Here is an 18342-nt window from a genome sequence, read left to right as displayed (position 1 = left end):
TTTCTAATTATTTTTTCCAAAACTTGATTTTGAAATTTATCCTTAGTCATCCTCTCAAGCTTTAACTTGTTCTCTAGATTTTGACCACTTTGACAAATTTCTTCAATGCTATTAAAGTACAATGAAAGTTCTAGAAGAATATAAAAAATCTATAAAAAAAAAAAAAAAGCTTAAGATAGGAGGTAAAATCTAAACATTCTATATAAGTGATTGTAGTTATGATTTTCTAAAATAATGGTGTGGGTGAAATTGGATCTATAAATACCCATGTACAATACCATGTAAGAAAAAATCTAAGACACAACACATTCCAACTACAAAATGTTCTTCTTCCAACTACAACTTTCACGTTCTGTAAAGCCCCTATTCTAGCACTGCTCTTTCCCTTTCAAACTCTCTGAACCTTTTTCTTCTTCCTTGCATGATCCCCTCTCCACTTGATCCTAAGGTTTTTATCTTTGTTTTGTTGAACAGAAGTTGCATAAGTGATCTTGGCATCGTGGGCTTCGAAATCAACCGAATAATTTTCCAATTCTTCCACCGGTAGGTAGTTCTTCCTCTCCTCATGAAATTCTTAGAGATAGGGACATGCAACAATTTAGTTGCACGCGACTTACTTGAGTTTTCACGAAAACTTAACTCTCATTAGAATCTAAATTCTATCTTCAATTTCCCCAATTTCTTGATTTTAGGTAATTCTAGAGTATAGTCTCTACATCAAGATTTCCATCAAACATTCCGAGAGTTTGAGTTGCTGTCAATTTTGAGGTAAGGGAAGCTGGAATTTTCTCTTTTGTTTTATAAATTAGAGTTGCATGAGTTAGGATTATTATGTGAAATGTTTTGGTGAGGTTGTGTTATTTGAACTAAAATTGAGTTGTATGTGTGCATGAGATCATATGTTATTTGATTCTATAATTGTGATTCTGTAAATGGTTGTTTATGAATTGTATGGCTGTGATATAATGCTGGAATTGGACTTGTTGATGGGGAAAAACGTGTTATAGTAATTAGTAGGCAATGCTTTGAACGAATTTGGTACTTTTGAGTGAATTTAAGGAAGTGAGAGGGTGATTTGGAGCTATTGTCGTCTAAGGTGCAAGAGGACTGTTGGGATAGTTTAGATAGGTCATTTGAGACTTGTTAGAAGAGCTAAAATGGTTGGGAACTCGTTCTAAATGGTAAATTCAGTTTCTGGTCTCTATGTTGGTGAAATTATGGTTATTTGAAGGGAAGGGAAGTGGTGAATTTGAGAGGTTGAGGTCTAGGACTCTTTTGGATTGTTGAGGCAGCTTAGGCAAGTTAATTATAACTTGTTAGAACTATAAAATGGGTTAAAATGAGGTCCTAGATGGTAGAAGTGGGATTGAGTTCTTAGGTTGAGGAAAAACTAGTGTTTTGGGTGAGTTTAGAGAAAGTGAGGTGGTGGTTTTGAGTTCTAGGAGTTATAACTTGAATTAGGTAGTTGAGACAACTTAGGTAAGTCCAAAGTGACTTGTGAGAAGTGTCAAAATAGCCAAGAACAGTCCTCAAGTAGTAAATTTAGATTTGAGCCATAAGTTGAGAGAAATGAGGTTTTTGAGTGTAAATTTGTGCATAGTTGTTAGAGATTGAGGTTAGGAATGTTTATAAGCCTTTAGACAAGTTTAACTACACCTAAATTTCAAGTTAGAATGATTAGAAGTTCACCAAAAGGCCTAAAACGAAACTTAGGGGGTAGAGTTGCTCAATTATGCAGAAAAATCTGCATAATTCACGCTTGGGCGCCCCTAAGGGGCGTTTGGGCACCACTTTCTGCTGTCATGGTTGTTTTTGATAGTTTGCGGGGTTCCGAACGTCCGTTTTGGACGTTCTTTAGGTCGTTCTGGAGGTTTTAGACCCTTCCGGAACTGTTGGTAATGGTTTCAAAGTCATTTTCATTGTCTAAGTATGAGTTTATTGGATTTTAGATCGTTTGTGGTTTTTTTTTGAAGTGAAATTAATGTTATATATATGTTTGTATGCAAAGTAAAGTTGAAGGGTTACTTGTACATGGTTTTATATTGATTCAGTGAGATAATGTCATGGTATTTGGTGGTTCATGTGTTGAGTTAAGTTTCAAAGTAAAAGTATGGTTATTGGACGTAATTCCATGATCCTCAAGGGAGGTTACATGGTGATGCCACTGTAGTTTGTCGTGATTGATCGTATGAATGGCCGGAGTTCAGGATGGGGTTTACCTTGACATTCTAATGACCATCCATGCTCAATTAGAGAGTGATGAGTCATGTGGTGAGAATAGGAGGAGGTCCTAGTCTTGGGTGTCTCCATTTTATATGGGCCAAGATGAGTTTGGTTGGACTTACACTTGTGTGTGGTCGGGTGAAACCCCTCGGCAATGGCTTTGCAAAGCAGTAGGGCCACCACAAGTGCACAAACCCCTGGAACTCGACATTTCATACTAGTCCGGACGGTCAAATCACGGGGTCTGTCATTGGTATCAATCAAATGCATTCATTTATAGTTTGTGTTGTATTATTGTCATTACATGCTTGAAATACTTGATTGATAACATGTTTTATTTTATTATACCTAGCTTACCCTTGCATTTGTTTGTTGTATGTGCTTACCTTTCCCCCTTGCGATGATCATCCAATCCTCTGGATGTGAGCAGTAGCTGATGATGTACTCTTGGAGTGAGCATTGAAGAACGAAGAAGACACAACTTCCAGTTCTTAGGATCTTTTCTAGTTTTTGTTTTATCATGTTCTATTTTTTGGAAAAACTCTTTAGGCATCCTTAAATCTTTAGTTGGTCAAGTATTTTAGAGAATTATTAAAATTGTATCAAATTCTAAATTTCAGCCATCTTTTGGATGACTGTATGCTTAATATTGTCCTTTATTAACTCTTAACTGTTTTCTCGTACTATAATAGTTGAATCCTATTATATGTAGGTATATATAATATTTGGGATGTCACACGTTCTACTATTTTCATATTTTTTCTATCCCATCAACTATTCCTTTCACAACTTCAAAATACTAACAGTGGTATATGAGCTATGTTCGATCATCTACTAGGCGTAAATAAATTTTCCAACTAAAAAAAACTATAACTCCATTCTAGACTACTTAGAAAATATTTTCTCAACCTATGGTCACTACCAATCAAACTGTTGGGTCTCGAGGAGGAGATTCATTACGAAGACACACACCAATGAGATATGAGCTCAACCATATAAGAGATTGACACCACTCTTTACTTTCTCATTTCTATCCAATGTGGGACCTGGACTCATACTTCGATTCCCAACAATCTCCCCCTCAAGGATGAATATATCCCCTCCACATTTGTACACTCCTCCTCTAGCAGAAGCATTCCTAACCAACCACAACCCCGAGTAGCCATTCGTACCACCATTCGTCTTAACGAGACACACTCACCTGGAACTTTTTCGCCAAAAAAGACTTTCAATATAGGGACCATTGTACTCGTTTGAGTCGGTCACCAAGACGAACCATCGACTCTGATACCACTCTTGGGTCTATCAAGGAGGAGGTTCATTAGGGAGACACAAACACCAATGAGATATGAGTCCAACCATATAAGGGATTGACACCACACTCTACCCAAAACCTTAAGGCAATGAGTTAATGGGTCTTTCACCTTTATATACTGCTCTACTTTCTCATTTCTATCCAATGTACTGGGACTTGGACTTATACTTGGATTCCCAATACAAACATCATCAATTCCAGTACCTATTTTCGTAGGAGAAAATTATGATTTTTGGAGTGTAAAAATAAAGACATTCTTTTGCTCCCAAGATTTATGGAACATTATAGAAGAGGTATTCACTATTCCAGAAAGACATCTCCACCTTTAATATAACTCAAAACTAGGAGTTGAAAGAAAACAAATAAAAGGATTCAAGGGCTTTGTTTGTTCTTCAATAAATAATTAATGAAACAATCTTTTCAAGAATAATAGGTGTCACAAGTGAAAAGTAAGCTTGAAACATAATACAAGAGAAGTTTCAATGAAGTGATGATGTACAAAATGTTAAACTTCATTCTCTAACGAGAGTTTGAATTAATAAGAATGAAAGAATACAAGACCATTAAAGACTATCATTCTAGAATAAAAGAAATAGTTAGTTAGATGAGAGAAGTATTGTTGTAATAAAAATAAGCATCAAACAAACTTTTCCGAAGAACATAACCAGGAGTAACACTTATTCTATGCTAATGAAGAATCTCCAAGTGGAGAAGGAAGTTGTACTTGGATAGTGGATGTAGAAATCACATGGCCAAAGATCAAAACATCTTCAAAGACATTGATAAATCTGTTAATTTCAAGCTAGGTTGGGAAACGACACCACAATGGAGTCTCAAGGAAAAGGAACTATCATGGTGAAGACAAAGAAATGTAAGAAATTTATTAAGGACGTTTTAGTTCATAATCTTAAAGAGAATCTAAAGTATGGCCAAATGGTTCTATTCACTTTGAGAAAAATAGATGCAAAATTTATGATAGTAGAATGTTAGAAATTTGCCAAGTAAAAATGGAGAAGAGAAATAGATACTTTCCTATAAGCTTCAAACCTGAAACTAATATTTCCATGAAGGTATAAGTTAATGACTCATGGATTTGACATAGGAGATTTGGCCACTTCAACAAAATGACTTAAAGCTTCTCTATTAGAAAAACATGATGAGAGATCTTCCATGCTTGAAGGAAAATAATGAATCATGTGAAGGATGTCTCCTCGACAAACAACACCAATTACCATTCTCGACAGACAAAGCATTTAGAGAATAAGACTTATTAAAGTTTATCTATACCAATGTTTGTGGACCAAGGAGGATGTTCACTTCACAACAATAAGTATTTCATCCTCTGCATTAATGACTTCTCTAGAATGACATGAGTATATTTCTTCAAGGTAAAGTAAGAAATCTTTGGAGCACACATCTCGCGAGTTTGACAAATTCTACGAAGATGAAGGCATAAAGTGACAACTTATAGTCACATATACTCCACAAAAAATGGTATGTCAGAGAGAAAGAATCTCACAGTCATGGAGATGGCGAGATCGATGCTCAAGGAGAAAGGACTGCCAAATACTTTTTGGGTTGAAGTAGTGTATGTTGTGGTCTACCTACTCATCATATGTCCTATTAAAGCAATTCAAGACAAGATTCTAATTGAAGCTTGGAGCATGAAGAAACCATAAACTAAATATATAAGAGTACTTGGGTTTGTTTGTTGTATTCACGTTCCAAACCAAATGAGATACAAACTAGAAGACAAGACAGTATGAGGTATCTTCTTGGGAAATAGTACACAATGAAAAAGACTACAAAGTCTACAATCTTCAGAAAAAGAAGCTAACTACCAACAAAGACATTAAAGTAGATGAAAACACTACTTGGAATTAGGAAGAAGAGCAAATTGAAAGGAAAACATTATACATGCCCATCAATCAACCCACTATAAGTCAAGAAGATAATAATATACACGCTCAAGAATCTTTTGCAACTCCAACATTAATTCAAAATCAAGAAGAATTATCACCTGAATCTACTCCAAGACAAGTTAAGTCTTTGACAGACATATAAGAATCTAGCAACTTGGCCATAGTAGAGCTTGCAAAATGAGAAGAATGGGTCAAGCTAACAGAGACAAAAGATCAAATTGTTTATATTTTCACAAAGAGATTACCAAGACCAAGATTTGAACTACTACTCGTTGTGCTTAGAGTTACCGAGACATTAAAGTGTAATGCAAATTTTAAAAGAATATAAAAAATCCTAACATAGAAGTATTGAAATAAGCAAATTCTAGAACAATGAAGAAAAACCTAGGAGGTAAAATCTAAACAGTTTACTTAAGTGGAGAAAGTTAGGATTTTCTAAAATAATCATGTAGATGAAATGAGGTCTATAAATATCTATGTATATTACCATCTAATGTAAGATAGCACATTCCAACTACTACTACTTTCACATTTTACTATTTCTATTTTCGGTATCCCATCACCTATTCCTTCTCAGCTTCTAAATACTAACAAATGCATATCCTAAAAACTCTTTTATATAAATAGAGAACGGGAAATATATTGAGATACTTTGATTCTCTTTTTATCTGTTGAATCTTCACTCTAATTTGGATATTATAAATATCTAAGAGAAAGAAAAAATAAGCATAGAAAATATTACGAATATAAATAATTTTAATAGAAGACTTATTTTCTTAATATAAAACTATAGCAGACATTTAAATTTTACAATTTTTCTTTTAAGTCTCTAACATTTTTCTCTATTGTTTTTATTTTTTTTTTCCTCTTTGAATTTCTTCTTGTTTTGTTAAATATAAATTTTAAGTTCTGGCTTTCAATTTAAATGTTGATAAGTAATATGTGGATAAACATTTTAATAAAACAAATTTAAATATTTCGATATAATTTTTCTTCATTCTTTTTCTCACGATTTTAGTAAGACAACCAAACTCTCTAAAGTAATTATTACATCAATGTTAGTATATTTGCAGTTGGAAAATAATTGTTAACCAAAAGACAAAAGTCATAGAAATTTCACTTGTTCAAGTAGTTTAGTATTCATATCATGGTAGTATGCATGTAAAAACAAATCATGCTGAAATCAGAGTACTAACATTGTGCAGTTAACATAATACATTTATTTATTTAGAGAGTGAAATTATTTTGATAAATAACATAAGTTGTTGTTATTATTAATATACTGAAAAAAAAAAACCCTTAAATATACTAATATTCTGAGATAGAAGAAGTCTCTTGACTTTTCTTTTGTTAGGCATAATAAAGTGGGCTAACTTATGGTTTAGCTTGATTATACAAGTGTGGTAGAGTATACATTATAGCAGTGTTTCTCTTTCATTTACCTACAATCACGGAACATTCAACATCTAAAGACAACTTTTTTATTCACAAGATTTTTTCCTTAGGACATCCACAATTAATAAATATATATATATATATATATATATATATATATATATATATATATATATATATATATATATGTGTGTGTGTGTGTGTGTTTGTGTGACCAAATACCTTTCAAATTTCAGACTTCCTGTGATGTGTAAATCCAAATACTTCATTTCACGGATCTTTCATTTATCATATATTAAGTAAGCCAAATCCACATACTTTCCATGGAGGGAAAACAATTGATTGTGAGATCAATATATTCCTTTGTTTCTATGTTTTTGCTTGGCTTCAGACTACTTGTTACAGAGGCACAATCAAACTATGTGGGAGATGACTGCAGTTCCACCACCCCAAAATCTCTCAGCAGTGAATACAAAGACAACCTTAACAGTGTTCTGACATGGCTATCCTCAGATGCAGCCACAAGCAAAGGCTATAACCATAACAGCTTTGGCAACAGCACCTCTGGTGCAGATGCTGCTGTGTATGGCCTTTATGATTGCCGTGGTGATGTTTCTGGATACTTTTGTCAGTTCTGTGTTTCAACTGCTTCCAGAGAAGTTCTTCAGCGCTGCCCGAACAGGGTATCTGTTATTACATGGTATGATTTCTGCATCTTAAGGTACTCAAATGAAAACTTCTTTGGTAATGTTACAGTAGACCCAGCATGGAATCATACTGGATCAAAAAATGTCTCTAGTTCAGAAGAGATTCAAAAGGGTGAGGGTTTTATGAGAAGTTTGATCAGAAAAGCTACTGTGGAGACCAACCAGTTGTATTATATGGATGGCTTCAATTTGAGTTCCACTGAGAGAAGGTATGGCTTGGTTCAATGCAGTAGAGATCTCACAAGAGAAGGGTGCAGAGAATGCTTAGAGACCATGTTAGCAAAAGTTCCCAAATGCTGTGAGCATAAGTTGGGGTGGCAAGTTTCCAGTGCAAGTTGTCTCATAAAGTATGATGACTATATTTTCTACCTTCTTCACAATCCAGCATCTTCTGTGCCTTATACTCAAATAGGTGACGCTAAATTCAATAGTTTCTTCTTCTATAATATACTAATAATAATAATATTACTCTCTTCTAAACTATGAATAATGTATAATTTCCTCAGATTATTACATGAGTCAGTTTGTTATTTTGTATATATATATAAGTCTGGTTATCAAATCTTGAAAATCCGTCTTAAAGACTAGTGTGCTTGTTTTATATTGTCGTTACAGCCAGACAAAAGGGTGGTAGTAAGGCAAAACTATTGATCATTGGCTTAAGCGTGCTGGGCGCAGTAGCTTTGCTATGTTTCAGTGTTTATTGCTTCTGGTTCAGAAAAAGAGCTAGAACTGGAAGAAGAACTGGTAATTTCCTCCAACAAAACATGCTATAATTTGTTTGATATTATCTTAATTCACATACTCAAATATAAAATCCAAAACTTGTCTTCGCCGTAGGTGGACGTATTCCTGAGACCATTCGTCTATCATCATATCACAATGTTCAAACTGAGGAAACACTGAATCCAGACATCTCTACAATCCCATTAATCACAATTCTACAAAGTACTGATAACTTTTCAGAAGCATCTAAGCTAGGGGAAGGTGGATTTGGCCCCGTTTACAAGGTAGACTAGGAATTTATGGCATAGATTTTTACTTCTATCATTTTCTATGTCCTTTAGCCTTATATTTATCCGATCTTTTATCAGGGAGTTCTACCAGATGGAAGACAAATTGCAGTCAAAAGACTCTCAGAATCTTCTGGTCAAGGGTCAGAAGAATTCAAGAATGAAGTAATGTTCATAGCTAAATTGCAACATCGCAACCTTGTAAGACTTTTGGCATGCTGTTTGGAGGAAAAAGAGAAGATACTTGTATATGAGTATATGAATAACGCAAGTCTCGACTTTCACCTCTTTGGTATGTTATTATCTTTGGTTTAGAAAACCATATCCCGTTTGGTTCAAAAATAGACCACATAAATAACAGTGTTTATGTGGCATCCGTTGCATCAATTGTTTCTTCAATATTTTGATTCATAATTATTCTTGTCTATGGAAACAAGTCAAATGGTGCTGCTATCAGTGGGACTAAAAGTAGTTAGGACGTATAAAGGACATTTATTGTACATAAGTAGTAGGTAGCACCAATTATTATAGTTAATACTCAAAAAAATTTGCATATCTTTTAGCTGTTCATGATGTGTATATATTTTCAGATGAGAGAAAGAAAAGACAGTTGGATTGGAAACTAAGATTAAGCATCATAAATGGCATAGCAAAAGGACTTTTATACCTTCACGAGGATTCTAGACTCAAAGTTATTCACAGAGATCTCAAAGCTAGTAATGTTTTATTAGATGATGAAATGAATCCTAAAATATCAGACTTTGGATTGGCAAGATCATTTGAGAAAGGCCAGAACCAAGCAAATACAAGACGAGTAATGGGCACATAGTAAGTTCTACTTATACCAAACAATCTGTAAATTTAAACATATACTTCAATATAAAATTTATCAAAGTTTTACATACTTCAATAGTTTGTTACATATACTTCAATATAAAATTAAACAATTTTGTTGATTTTCCTTTAGTGGATACATGGCTCCAGAATACGCTATGGAAGGATTGTTTTCAGTGAAATCTGATGTTTTCAGCTATGGGGTTCTTGTTCTGGAAATCATTTGTGGGAAAAAGAACAGTGGATTCTATCTATCAGAATGTGGTCAAAGTCTTACATTATATGTGAGTATTCAGCGTTACCCAATCAAGGCTTTAGAATAAAATATAAACTCAATCTTTCCTCTCATCTTTTTCTAAATTTTCTTTCATCTCGTGCAAATCAAGAAACTAATTATTCAGCATGTTAACTAAAGCTTATGAAATTTAAAAAAATTGCAATTATTTGCAGGCTTGGAAAGTTTGGTGTGAAGGAGAATGCTTGAAACTAATGGATCCAGTGTTGGAGGAAAGTTGTATAGAGAGTGAATTTGTGAAGTGCATGCACATTGGTCTGTTGTGTGTTCAAGAAGATGCAGCAGATAGACCAACAATGTCCACTGTAGTTGTAATGCTAGCTAGTGACATGATGTCTCTTCCAAAACCTAACCAACCAGCATTTTCAGTAGGAAGAATGACATTAGATGATGCATCTACTTCAAAAAGTTCCAAGAATCTTTCCATTAATGATGTAACTGTCTCTAACATTTTTCCAAGATAGTGGAAACTTTCATACACAAACCTCTTTCCGTACATGCTTTCAAAAGCAATAAGAAATTGAAGACAAATAATTTCCAGATGAAAACAAAAAGTATATCTCAGGTCTTCTATGAGGCAAATCAGACAGTTTTCCATTTTGATGTATTCTGGTATCACATTTGCTACAAGAAAAAGTTAATGTTAGAAGTATAGAAGGTGCGAATGTTTACATATATGTTTGGTTAATGTATTAAAAAATAATGAAGTTTTTAGTTTCAAGTCTTGTATCAAATTGTTTGTGAAAGAAAATAAGAATCTAACTTAGTAAATTAAGAAAAAGTTTCAATACAATAAAATTATGATCATACATTTATTAACTTATTTAACATGATAAATAATTAAATATTTTAATAAAAGCCTCTTACTATTTTTTGTTTTTTTAAAAAATATATTATTTATAACAAATCAAATTGAAGTCATTTTTAGGATTTATTATTAAGGTTTATACCCTCATATGGTCTCGTATTTGTACGAGAATCTCAAGTGGGTCCTTATATTTCCAGCAGCCCCAATTGGGTCATAATATTTGTAAAATTGAGTTAATTTTTCCCTAACCGTTAAGTTGTCACAGACGGCGTTAGTTGGTACTAACGTGTTGCATAATTAATACGCTGATATCAAAATATTTTATTACGTGGAATTTTTATTTAACTTAAGAGATTATGACATGGCAACCCTTAGTCATTCTCTTCTTTTCCTTTGTTTTGATCTTTTATCTTGTGTAAGAAAAGTGGTTGCGATGGCTTCATGATGGTGCAACCAAGTGGCATTCACGGTGGCTCGCAGCGGCGTGTTGAGTGTTGTTCTTCTTTCCCCTCTTTTTATGCGATGTTTCACATTGGAAGGAGGAACTTCTTCACTCTTCTCTTTTTGGTTCTGTTCTAGTTGCAAGGAGGAGGTAGCTGGGAAATAAAAAAGAGATTATTTTATGGGTACCGTGGGATTGGGTAAATTGGATTCCTTAAAATATTCTGGAGAGAAAAAAATTTAGGAGAAGTAATTTACTAGGGGCTTAGGTTTCTTTTCTTTTAATTACTTATAACAAGTTAATTGTGAAAATGGATGATTCAGAACCAGAAAGTATTTCATTTGTCATAATTGTTCAAAAAAGGAAGTAATTTGTTGGTGAGTTCGCTTTATGATGTAAAGTGCGACTGTGGGTAATCGATGAGGAACGAAATAGCTTGAGTTTGAGAACCAACTCGTGCAACTCGCGGTTAAATCCCTGGGAGATTCAGTCCTGGAGTTGAGAGAGAAAATAGTGGTCAACGGTACCTTCACCACCGCCCAACACGCCAACTTTCGAGTGTCAGAGTTTTTGTATCTCCTTTCTCGAGCGCCAGAGACTTCCTCCCTTTCTCAAGGACTAGAGACTGTATCTTGTGAGGGAAAAACCTCTTTGCATCCTGTGAGCTCGTGGAAGCAGTGCCATTGAGAGGCACCATAGACGCGAGAAGCTCGGTGCAAGCCATTTTCCCCCTTTTTTGCTGGAACCGGAACCCTAAGAGAGTGAAAAGTCCCAATTTGATTTTGCAAAGCTTGCAAAGGCGAATGAGAGCCCCTTTGAGAGGCATTTGGGACGCAATTGAGAAGGTCGATGGAAGGCAATGGCGATTTCGAGTGAGAATTTGAGAAAGCCCCATCTCCCAGTTTAGGGGACAACCCCAAAATGGGGATTTCAAGTGGTCAATGACCACCTTCACGGACCATGGTAAGCTTGTTTTTTGTTTTTTTGTTTCTTCAGAAGTTGTGTTTCTTCAGAAGTTGTTTCTTCACAGACCATGGTAACCTTGATTTTGTGGTCAAAAGTGCAGATGAATGTGTGAATGTTCCTAGGTATTTTGTTGAATGAGTGATTCTAAGATTATTAATCTCAAGTATATGTTTTGAAAAAAAAAATGTTTTCTTCCTTTTAAATTAATTTTGGAAAAGTTATTTCTTCGATGGTGGCTTTAACGACGGGGCTGGAGAAATTGGCTTTAACTGTTCGAGCTCAACTTTGATGGCGAGGAGAGGCTACTACTGTTGCTTTAGGTAGTCGGGTTTCATCCTGTATAACGTATCTTCTTCGATTTGGTTGAGATGTTAACCAAATTGTTGCCAAGTGAAAACAGCGACGAAAGATGCTTGAAGCTTCTACCTTTTCCTCAAGATTGGAAGATCATGTTCGAGGAGAAAAAAATGATTGAGAATACCTAAGGCTCAAAAGGAAAGATGAAGACGGTGGAAGATGATGAACACAGTGAGGGATGATGAAGACTCTAAATCCCAAACATTTCCAATTAAATTTTGTGCTATATCATAAACTGTTTACCTAAAAGGAAATCCACGTAATATAACATTGTTATGTCAACATTTTAAGTGTGCACCACGTCAACAAATTTTAACGCCATCTATGACAACTTAATGGTTAGGGCAAAATTAGCTCAATTTTACAAATATTATGACCCAATTGAGACCGTTGCAAATATGAGGACTCAATTGAGATTCTCATACAAATACGAGGACCATCCGAAGGTTTAAACCTATTATTAATAAGCGTGATTTCGGGATAAAAAGTATATTGATCTTAGATAGATAATTGCAACTATATTCCTGATTTGATTAGAGTGGGGAATAAAATATTGGATTTTAGGATACTTATTCAAATTGTAATTCCATCGATATATAATTTAAATCCTAAATACTTATCAATTAATGATTTTATCTGATAAAAAATATTACTTAATCAATCAAAATTAAAAAATAATTATAAAGTTGAATATATTTTTAATACATATATCATCTTACTATAATCATAAGCGTAATTTTGTAGACAGCTGACAAGATCCTAGTTGTGATTGGAATGATTTTGATGACGAAAATTTAATCCCTTATTGTACTAAGGGGAAATCTACCAATAAAAGACTCTTCAACACTCAAGTCGGTGAAAGAGTTTGAGATCTTTATGAATATACTAAGTATGAGTAATTATCAAGTCAGTATTCCATTGGAAATACTAATTGTATTTATAGGATCAACATGGGTTATAGGCCTATGTTCCTATTGGAATGCTCTTGATGAGGAGAATTGAATCCCTTATTTTTCTGAGGGGGGAGATCCACCTGCAAAAGACTCTCCAACACTCAAGTCAGTAAGAGAGTCTAGGATCTTTACGATATAGTGAGTATGAGTAATTATCATGTGGGTATTTCTTTGGAAATACTAATTGTATTTATAGGATTAACATGGGTTGTGGGCCTATGTTCCTATTGGAATAATTCTTACCTCAAGCATATGATAAGGTGTAGTTAATAATAACAAAACTATAAATAATAATCATAATACCAAATTGTTTAGAATTGTTATGATATGTGGATATGGTCTAAATAGACGAAGGTTTGGATTACTTTATAATGAAGAGGCTTAAAAGGCCTTATTAGGTTGTACTCTTTTAAATGCCTATTGGCCTGGTTAGGGTTTAGGGCTTACGGTTTAGGGTTTAAGGTTTAGGGTTTAGCGTTTAGGGTTAGGGTTTAGGGTTTAGGAATTAGGGTTTAGGGTTTAGGGATTAAGGTTTAGGGATTAGGGTTTATGGTTTAGGGGTTAGGGTTAGGGTTTAGGGTTTTGGGTTTTGGGTTTTGGGCTTAGGGTTTAGACTTCCAGGTTTCGAGTTTAGGCTTTCGGGTTTAGGGTTTAGAGTTTAAAGTTTAGGGTTTAGGGTTTAGGGTTTTGGATTTAAGGTTTAGGGATTAGGATTTAGGGTTTATGGTTTAGGGTTTAGGGTTTAGGATATAGGGTATAGGGTTTAAGGTATAGGGCATAGGGTTTAGGGTTTAGGGATTCGGGTTTACGGGTTAGGGTTTATGGTTTAGGGTTTAGGGGTTAGGGGTAGGGTTTAGGGGTTAGGGTTTCGATTTCGGGTTTAGGGTTTAGGGTTTAGGGTTTCGAGTTTAGGGTTTAGGGTTTAGGGATTAGGTTTTAGGGATTAGGGTTTAGGGATTAGGGTTTAGGGATTAGGGTTTAGCGTTTAGGGTTTTGGGTTTTGGGTTTTGGGTGTAGGGTGTATGGTTTTGGGTTTTGGGTTTTGGGATTTGGGTTTAGGGTTTAGGATATAGGGTTTAGGGTTTAGGGTTTTGGATTTTGAGTTTTGGGTTTTGGGTTGTGGGTTAAGGGTGTAGGGTTTTGGGTTTTGGGTTTAGGGTTTAGGATTTTGGGTTTAGGGTTGTGGGTTTTGGGTTTAGTGTGTAGGGTATTACGTATAGGGTTTAGGGTTTAGGGTTTAGGGTTTGGGGTGTAGGGTTTAGGGTTTAGGGTTAAGGGTTTAAGGTTTAGGGTTTTGGGTTTAGTGTTTAGGGTATAAAGTTTAGGGTTTAGGGTTTAGGGTTTTGGGTTTAGGGTTTAAGGGTTTAGGTTTGAGGGTTGGAGGATTTGAGGGTTTAGGGTTTAGGGTTTAGTGCGACTGTGGGTAATCGATGAGGAACGAAATAGCTTGAGTTTGAGAACCAGCTCGTGCAACTCGCAGTTAAATCCCTAGGAGATTCGGTCCTATAGCTGAGAGAGAAAATGATGGTCAACCTGTTTGCATCCTATGACTTCCCCCTTTCTCAAGGACTAAAGACTGCATCTTGTGAGTGAAAAACTTGTTTGCATCCTATGAGCTCGTGGAAGCAGTGCCATTAAGAGGCATCATAGAAGCGAGAAGCTCGGTGCAAGCCATTTTCCCCCTTTTTTGCTGGAACGCTAAAAGAATGAAAAGTCCCAATTTGATTTTGCAAAGCTTGCAAAGGCAAATGAGAGCCCCTTTGAGAGGCATTTGGGACGTAATTGAGAAGGTCGGTGGAAGGAAATGGCGATTTCAAGTGAGAATTTGAGAAAGCCCCATCTCCCAGTTTAGGGGACAACCCCAAAATGGGGATTTCAAGTGGTCAATGACCACCTCGTCAGACCATGGTAATTTTTTTTTTCTTCAGAAGTTGTGTTTCTTCAGAAATTTTTTCTTCACAGACCATGGTAACCTTGATTTTGTGGTCAAAATTGCAGATGAATGTGTGAATGTTCCTAGGTATTTCGTTGAATGTGTGATCCTAAGATTATTAATCTCAAGTATATGTTTTGAAAAAATGCTTTTTTCTTCCTTTTAAATTAATTTTGGAAAAGTTATTTCTTCGATGGTGGCTTTAACGGCGGGGCTGGAGAAACTGGCTTTAACTGTTCGAGCTCAACTTTGATGGTGAGGAGAGGGTGCTACTGTTGCTTTGGATAGTCGGGTTTCATCCTGTCACTAGTAAAAAAACACTTTTTTAACTCGCCATTTATGTCGTGGTTTTGTAAAAACCAAAGCATTTGAAGAAGCGGTGGCAGTTTTGAAATTAAAATGAAATTATATGCTTCAGGTGTACAAAGAACTGAGGCATAAACCTGATACTGCTTCGGTTGACGCAGGACCGAGGCATTAGAACTCGCACCTTTTCAAGTGAAGCAGCTTTCCATCTAACAGAAGGAGCTACGGCCCCGGTTTAGTAGCAGAACCGAGGCATTAGGTGTTGCCCCTTTTTCCAGTGAGCCAGACTACTCTACTGCTACTACCAAACCAAAACTCCTTCTCTTCTTTCTCCCTTCATTCTTTAAACAACCCTTCAACCCTTCATCCTTTAAACCAAAACTCTACTGCTACTACCAAACCCTGGTCTTATGCTTCCCCCTATGTGCCTCTGCATCACCACTCTAACTACTGCCCTGGCCTTATGCTTTCCCGTGCTGTCGCTCCCCGTCCTGGACCCTGACAACGCGACACCACTGCCGGCCATGGTGCCTCCGCCGGTCGTGGTGCCTCTACGGGTGGTGGATTCTGGGTCCCTTTCCCGACCATCCTCGCCTTCCGAGATCAAGCCCAAATGGCCTCTTAGGGTTTTTTTTAACCTAAAAATCAGATTTAGGTTTCAAGCGTAGACTTGGGTTTTTTTTAACCCAAATGACCACTGTCGCAAGTTCCACGACTTTTGCACGACCTCCTCAGCATCCTCAATGTCGTGCTTCGCAACTTCGTTGTCATTTTCATCGTTGCACGACAGCGCCTGAAGTGGTTGTAGTGATGGAGCGAGCGACTTGAGGGACCAGGTGGGGAGTGCGAATCGGTTGCGGACAGTCCTGGATCCAAGGCGGTGGGTGCCAGAGTCGGGGTTAAAGTCAGGTTCGGAGGCGTGGGAGGAGGGGCAACAGCGGTGGTGATGCATTGTGTTGGTGTGGTGGTTCTTGCGCTGGCTCCCAATTTCAAGAAGGGAAGGGCGAAGTTGTGTAGAGGTTGGGATTTCACCGGAGGCCGTGCCGGTGCAGTGGACATTCGGAAACGCAGAAAGCTGGTTCTTCCTTCCCTACTCACTCTTCTCTTTGTTGTTAGCATTGTTTTTTAGGCCAGTGAGGTTACTGATTTTGGCATTGCAACCTGATTTGGGCATTGTAACCTGATAATTTGGATTCCTGATCATCTTCATGCATACCGCATCGGAACCCAATCCTAAATTCTGGAAAAAAAAAAACACGCTATTACTTTGATTATTTAAGAACTGAGTCATCATCTTATTCGTTTTACCTCAGTTCTTGACCGAGGCATAAAACCTATCCCTTTTACCTCGTCCGCATATGCCTCGGTTGTAGAACCGATGCCTATGAGCAAAATTAACCGGTGACAATTCCCTTTACTACACTAGTGTGTAAAACGTATCTTCTTTGTTTTGGTTGAGATGTTAACCAAATTGACGAAAGATGCTTGAAGCTTCTACCTTTTCCTCAAGATCGGAAGATCATGTTCGAGGAGAAAAAAATGATTAAGAATACCTAAGGCTCCAAAGGAAAGATGAAGACGGTGGAAGATGATGAAGACTCTGAATCCCAAATATTTCCAATTAAATTTTGTGCTATGTCATAAACTGTTTACCTAAAAAAATCCATGTAATATAACACTGCTATGTGATAACAGTTGATTTAACGTGTTTGTGTGTGTATATTTTGTGAACAAATCAACTCCTTCATAGATTTTACCTTGTTTTATCCTCAAGTATAGTGTGTTACCTAGTTTTCTTGTGCTTTATTTAGTATATGCTTGTTTTTGCCTATAATCTCTTTGTTTGAGTGTTTGAAATAAATGAACAGGAAGCAATTCTAGTGGAGGAAAACAAGCAAGAACTCAAACGAACATGTTTTGGAACAATATAAGATCCATTTGAAGCAAATACCCATGTTGGACGCCTTTGGAAGCGCACAAGAGCCTGAATTTTAGAATGCTGTTAAAACTGTCACGCATGGGCGACCCTTGGGTTTAGGGTTTCGGGTTTCGGGTTTAGGGTTTAGGGTTTAGGGTTTACAGTTTCGGGTTTAGGGTTTAGGTTTAGGGTTTAGGGTTTAGAATTTAGGGATTAAACTTTAGGGTTTAGGGTTTACAATTTACGGTTTACGGTATAGGGTTTGGGGTTTAAAGTATAGGGTATAGGGTTTAGGGTTTAGGGTTTACGATTTACGGTTTACGGTATAGGGTTTGGGGTTTAGAGTATAGGTTATAGGGTTTAGGGTTTAGGGATTAGGGTTTAGGGTTTACGGTTTAAGGATTTGGATTTAGGGTTTAGGGTTTAAGGATTAGGGTTTAGGGTTTAAGGTATAGGATGTAAGGTTTTGGGTTTTGGGTTTAGTGTTTAGGGTTTTGGGTTTATGGTTTAGGGTTTAGGGTTTAGTGTATAGGGATTAGGGTTTAGGGTTTAGGGTTTAGGGATTTGGGTTTAGGGTTTAGGGTTTAGGGTTTAGGGTTTAGGGTTTTGGGTTTTGGGTTTTGGGTTTAGGGTTTAGGGTTTAGGGTTTAGGGTTTATGGTTTGGGGTTTGGGGTTTGGGATTTAGGGTATAGGGTTTAGGGTTTAGGGTTTAGTGTTTAGGGATTTGGGTTTAGGATTTAGAGATTAGGGTTTATGGTTTAGGATTTGGGGTTTAGGGTTTAGGGTTTATGGTTTGGGGTTTAGGGTTTGAGATTTAGGGTTTAGGGTGTAGGGTTTAGGGTTTAGGATTTAGGGTTTTGGGTTTAGGGTTTAGGGTTTTGGGTTTAGGGTTTTGGGTTTTGGGTTTAGGGTTTTGGGTTTAGGGTTTAGGGTTTAGGGTTTAGGGTTTTGGGT

At 36.3% G+C, this 18342-nt stretch overlaps 1 protein-coding gene across 1 annotated transcript; it reads left to right on the top strand.

Moving 5' to 3' along the window:
- Positions 1-7075: 7075 nt before the first annotated feature.
- On the top strand, positions 7076-10188 carry LOC106754311 (cysteine-rich receptor-like protein kinase 10). The gene is made up of 7 exons (XM_014636323.2): positions 7076-7974; positions 8178-8309; positions 8403-8572; positions 8657-8867; positions 9166-9403; positions 9543-9693; positions 9860-10188. The coding sequence occupies exons 1-7, from the start codon at positions 7179-7181 to the stop codon at positions 10166-10168; spliced, it is 2007 nt and encodes a 668-aa protein (XP_014491809.1). The 5' UTR covers positions 7076-7178; the 3' UTR covers positions 10169-10188.
- Positions 10189-18342: the final 8154 nt, after the last annotated feature.

This window comes from Vigna radiata, unplaced genomic scaffold (genome assembly GCF_000741045.1).
Source record: "Vigna radiata var. radiata cultivar VC1973A unplaced genomic scaffold, Vradiata_ver6 scaffold_290, whole genome shotgun sequence".
Lineage (NCBI taxonomy): Eukaryota > Viridiplantae > Streptophyta > Magnoliopsida > Fabales > Fabaceae > Vigna > Vigna radiata.
This window is presented reverse-complemented; position numbering and strand designations above follow the sequence as displayed.

What these genes read in the sequence shown, in the direction of transcription:
- LOC106754311 (XM_014636323.2), top strand. Translation starts at nt 7,179, where the DNA reads ATGGAGGGAAAACAATTGATTGTGAGATCAATATATTCCTTTGTTTCT. An exon ending in TCTCGACTTTCACCTCTTTG is followed by an intron (nt 8,868 to 9,165) that starts GTATGTTATTAT and finishes ATATATTTTCAG; the next exon opens with ATGAGAGAAAGAAAAGACAG. An exon ending in GTCAAAGTCTTACATTATAT is followed by an intron (nt 9,694 to 9,859) that starts GTGAGTATTCAG and finishes AATTATTTGCAG; the next exon opens with GCTTGGAAAGTTTGGTGTGA.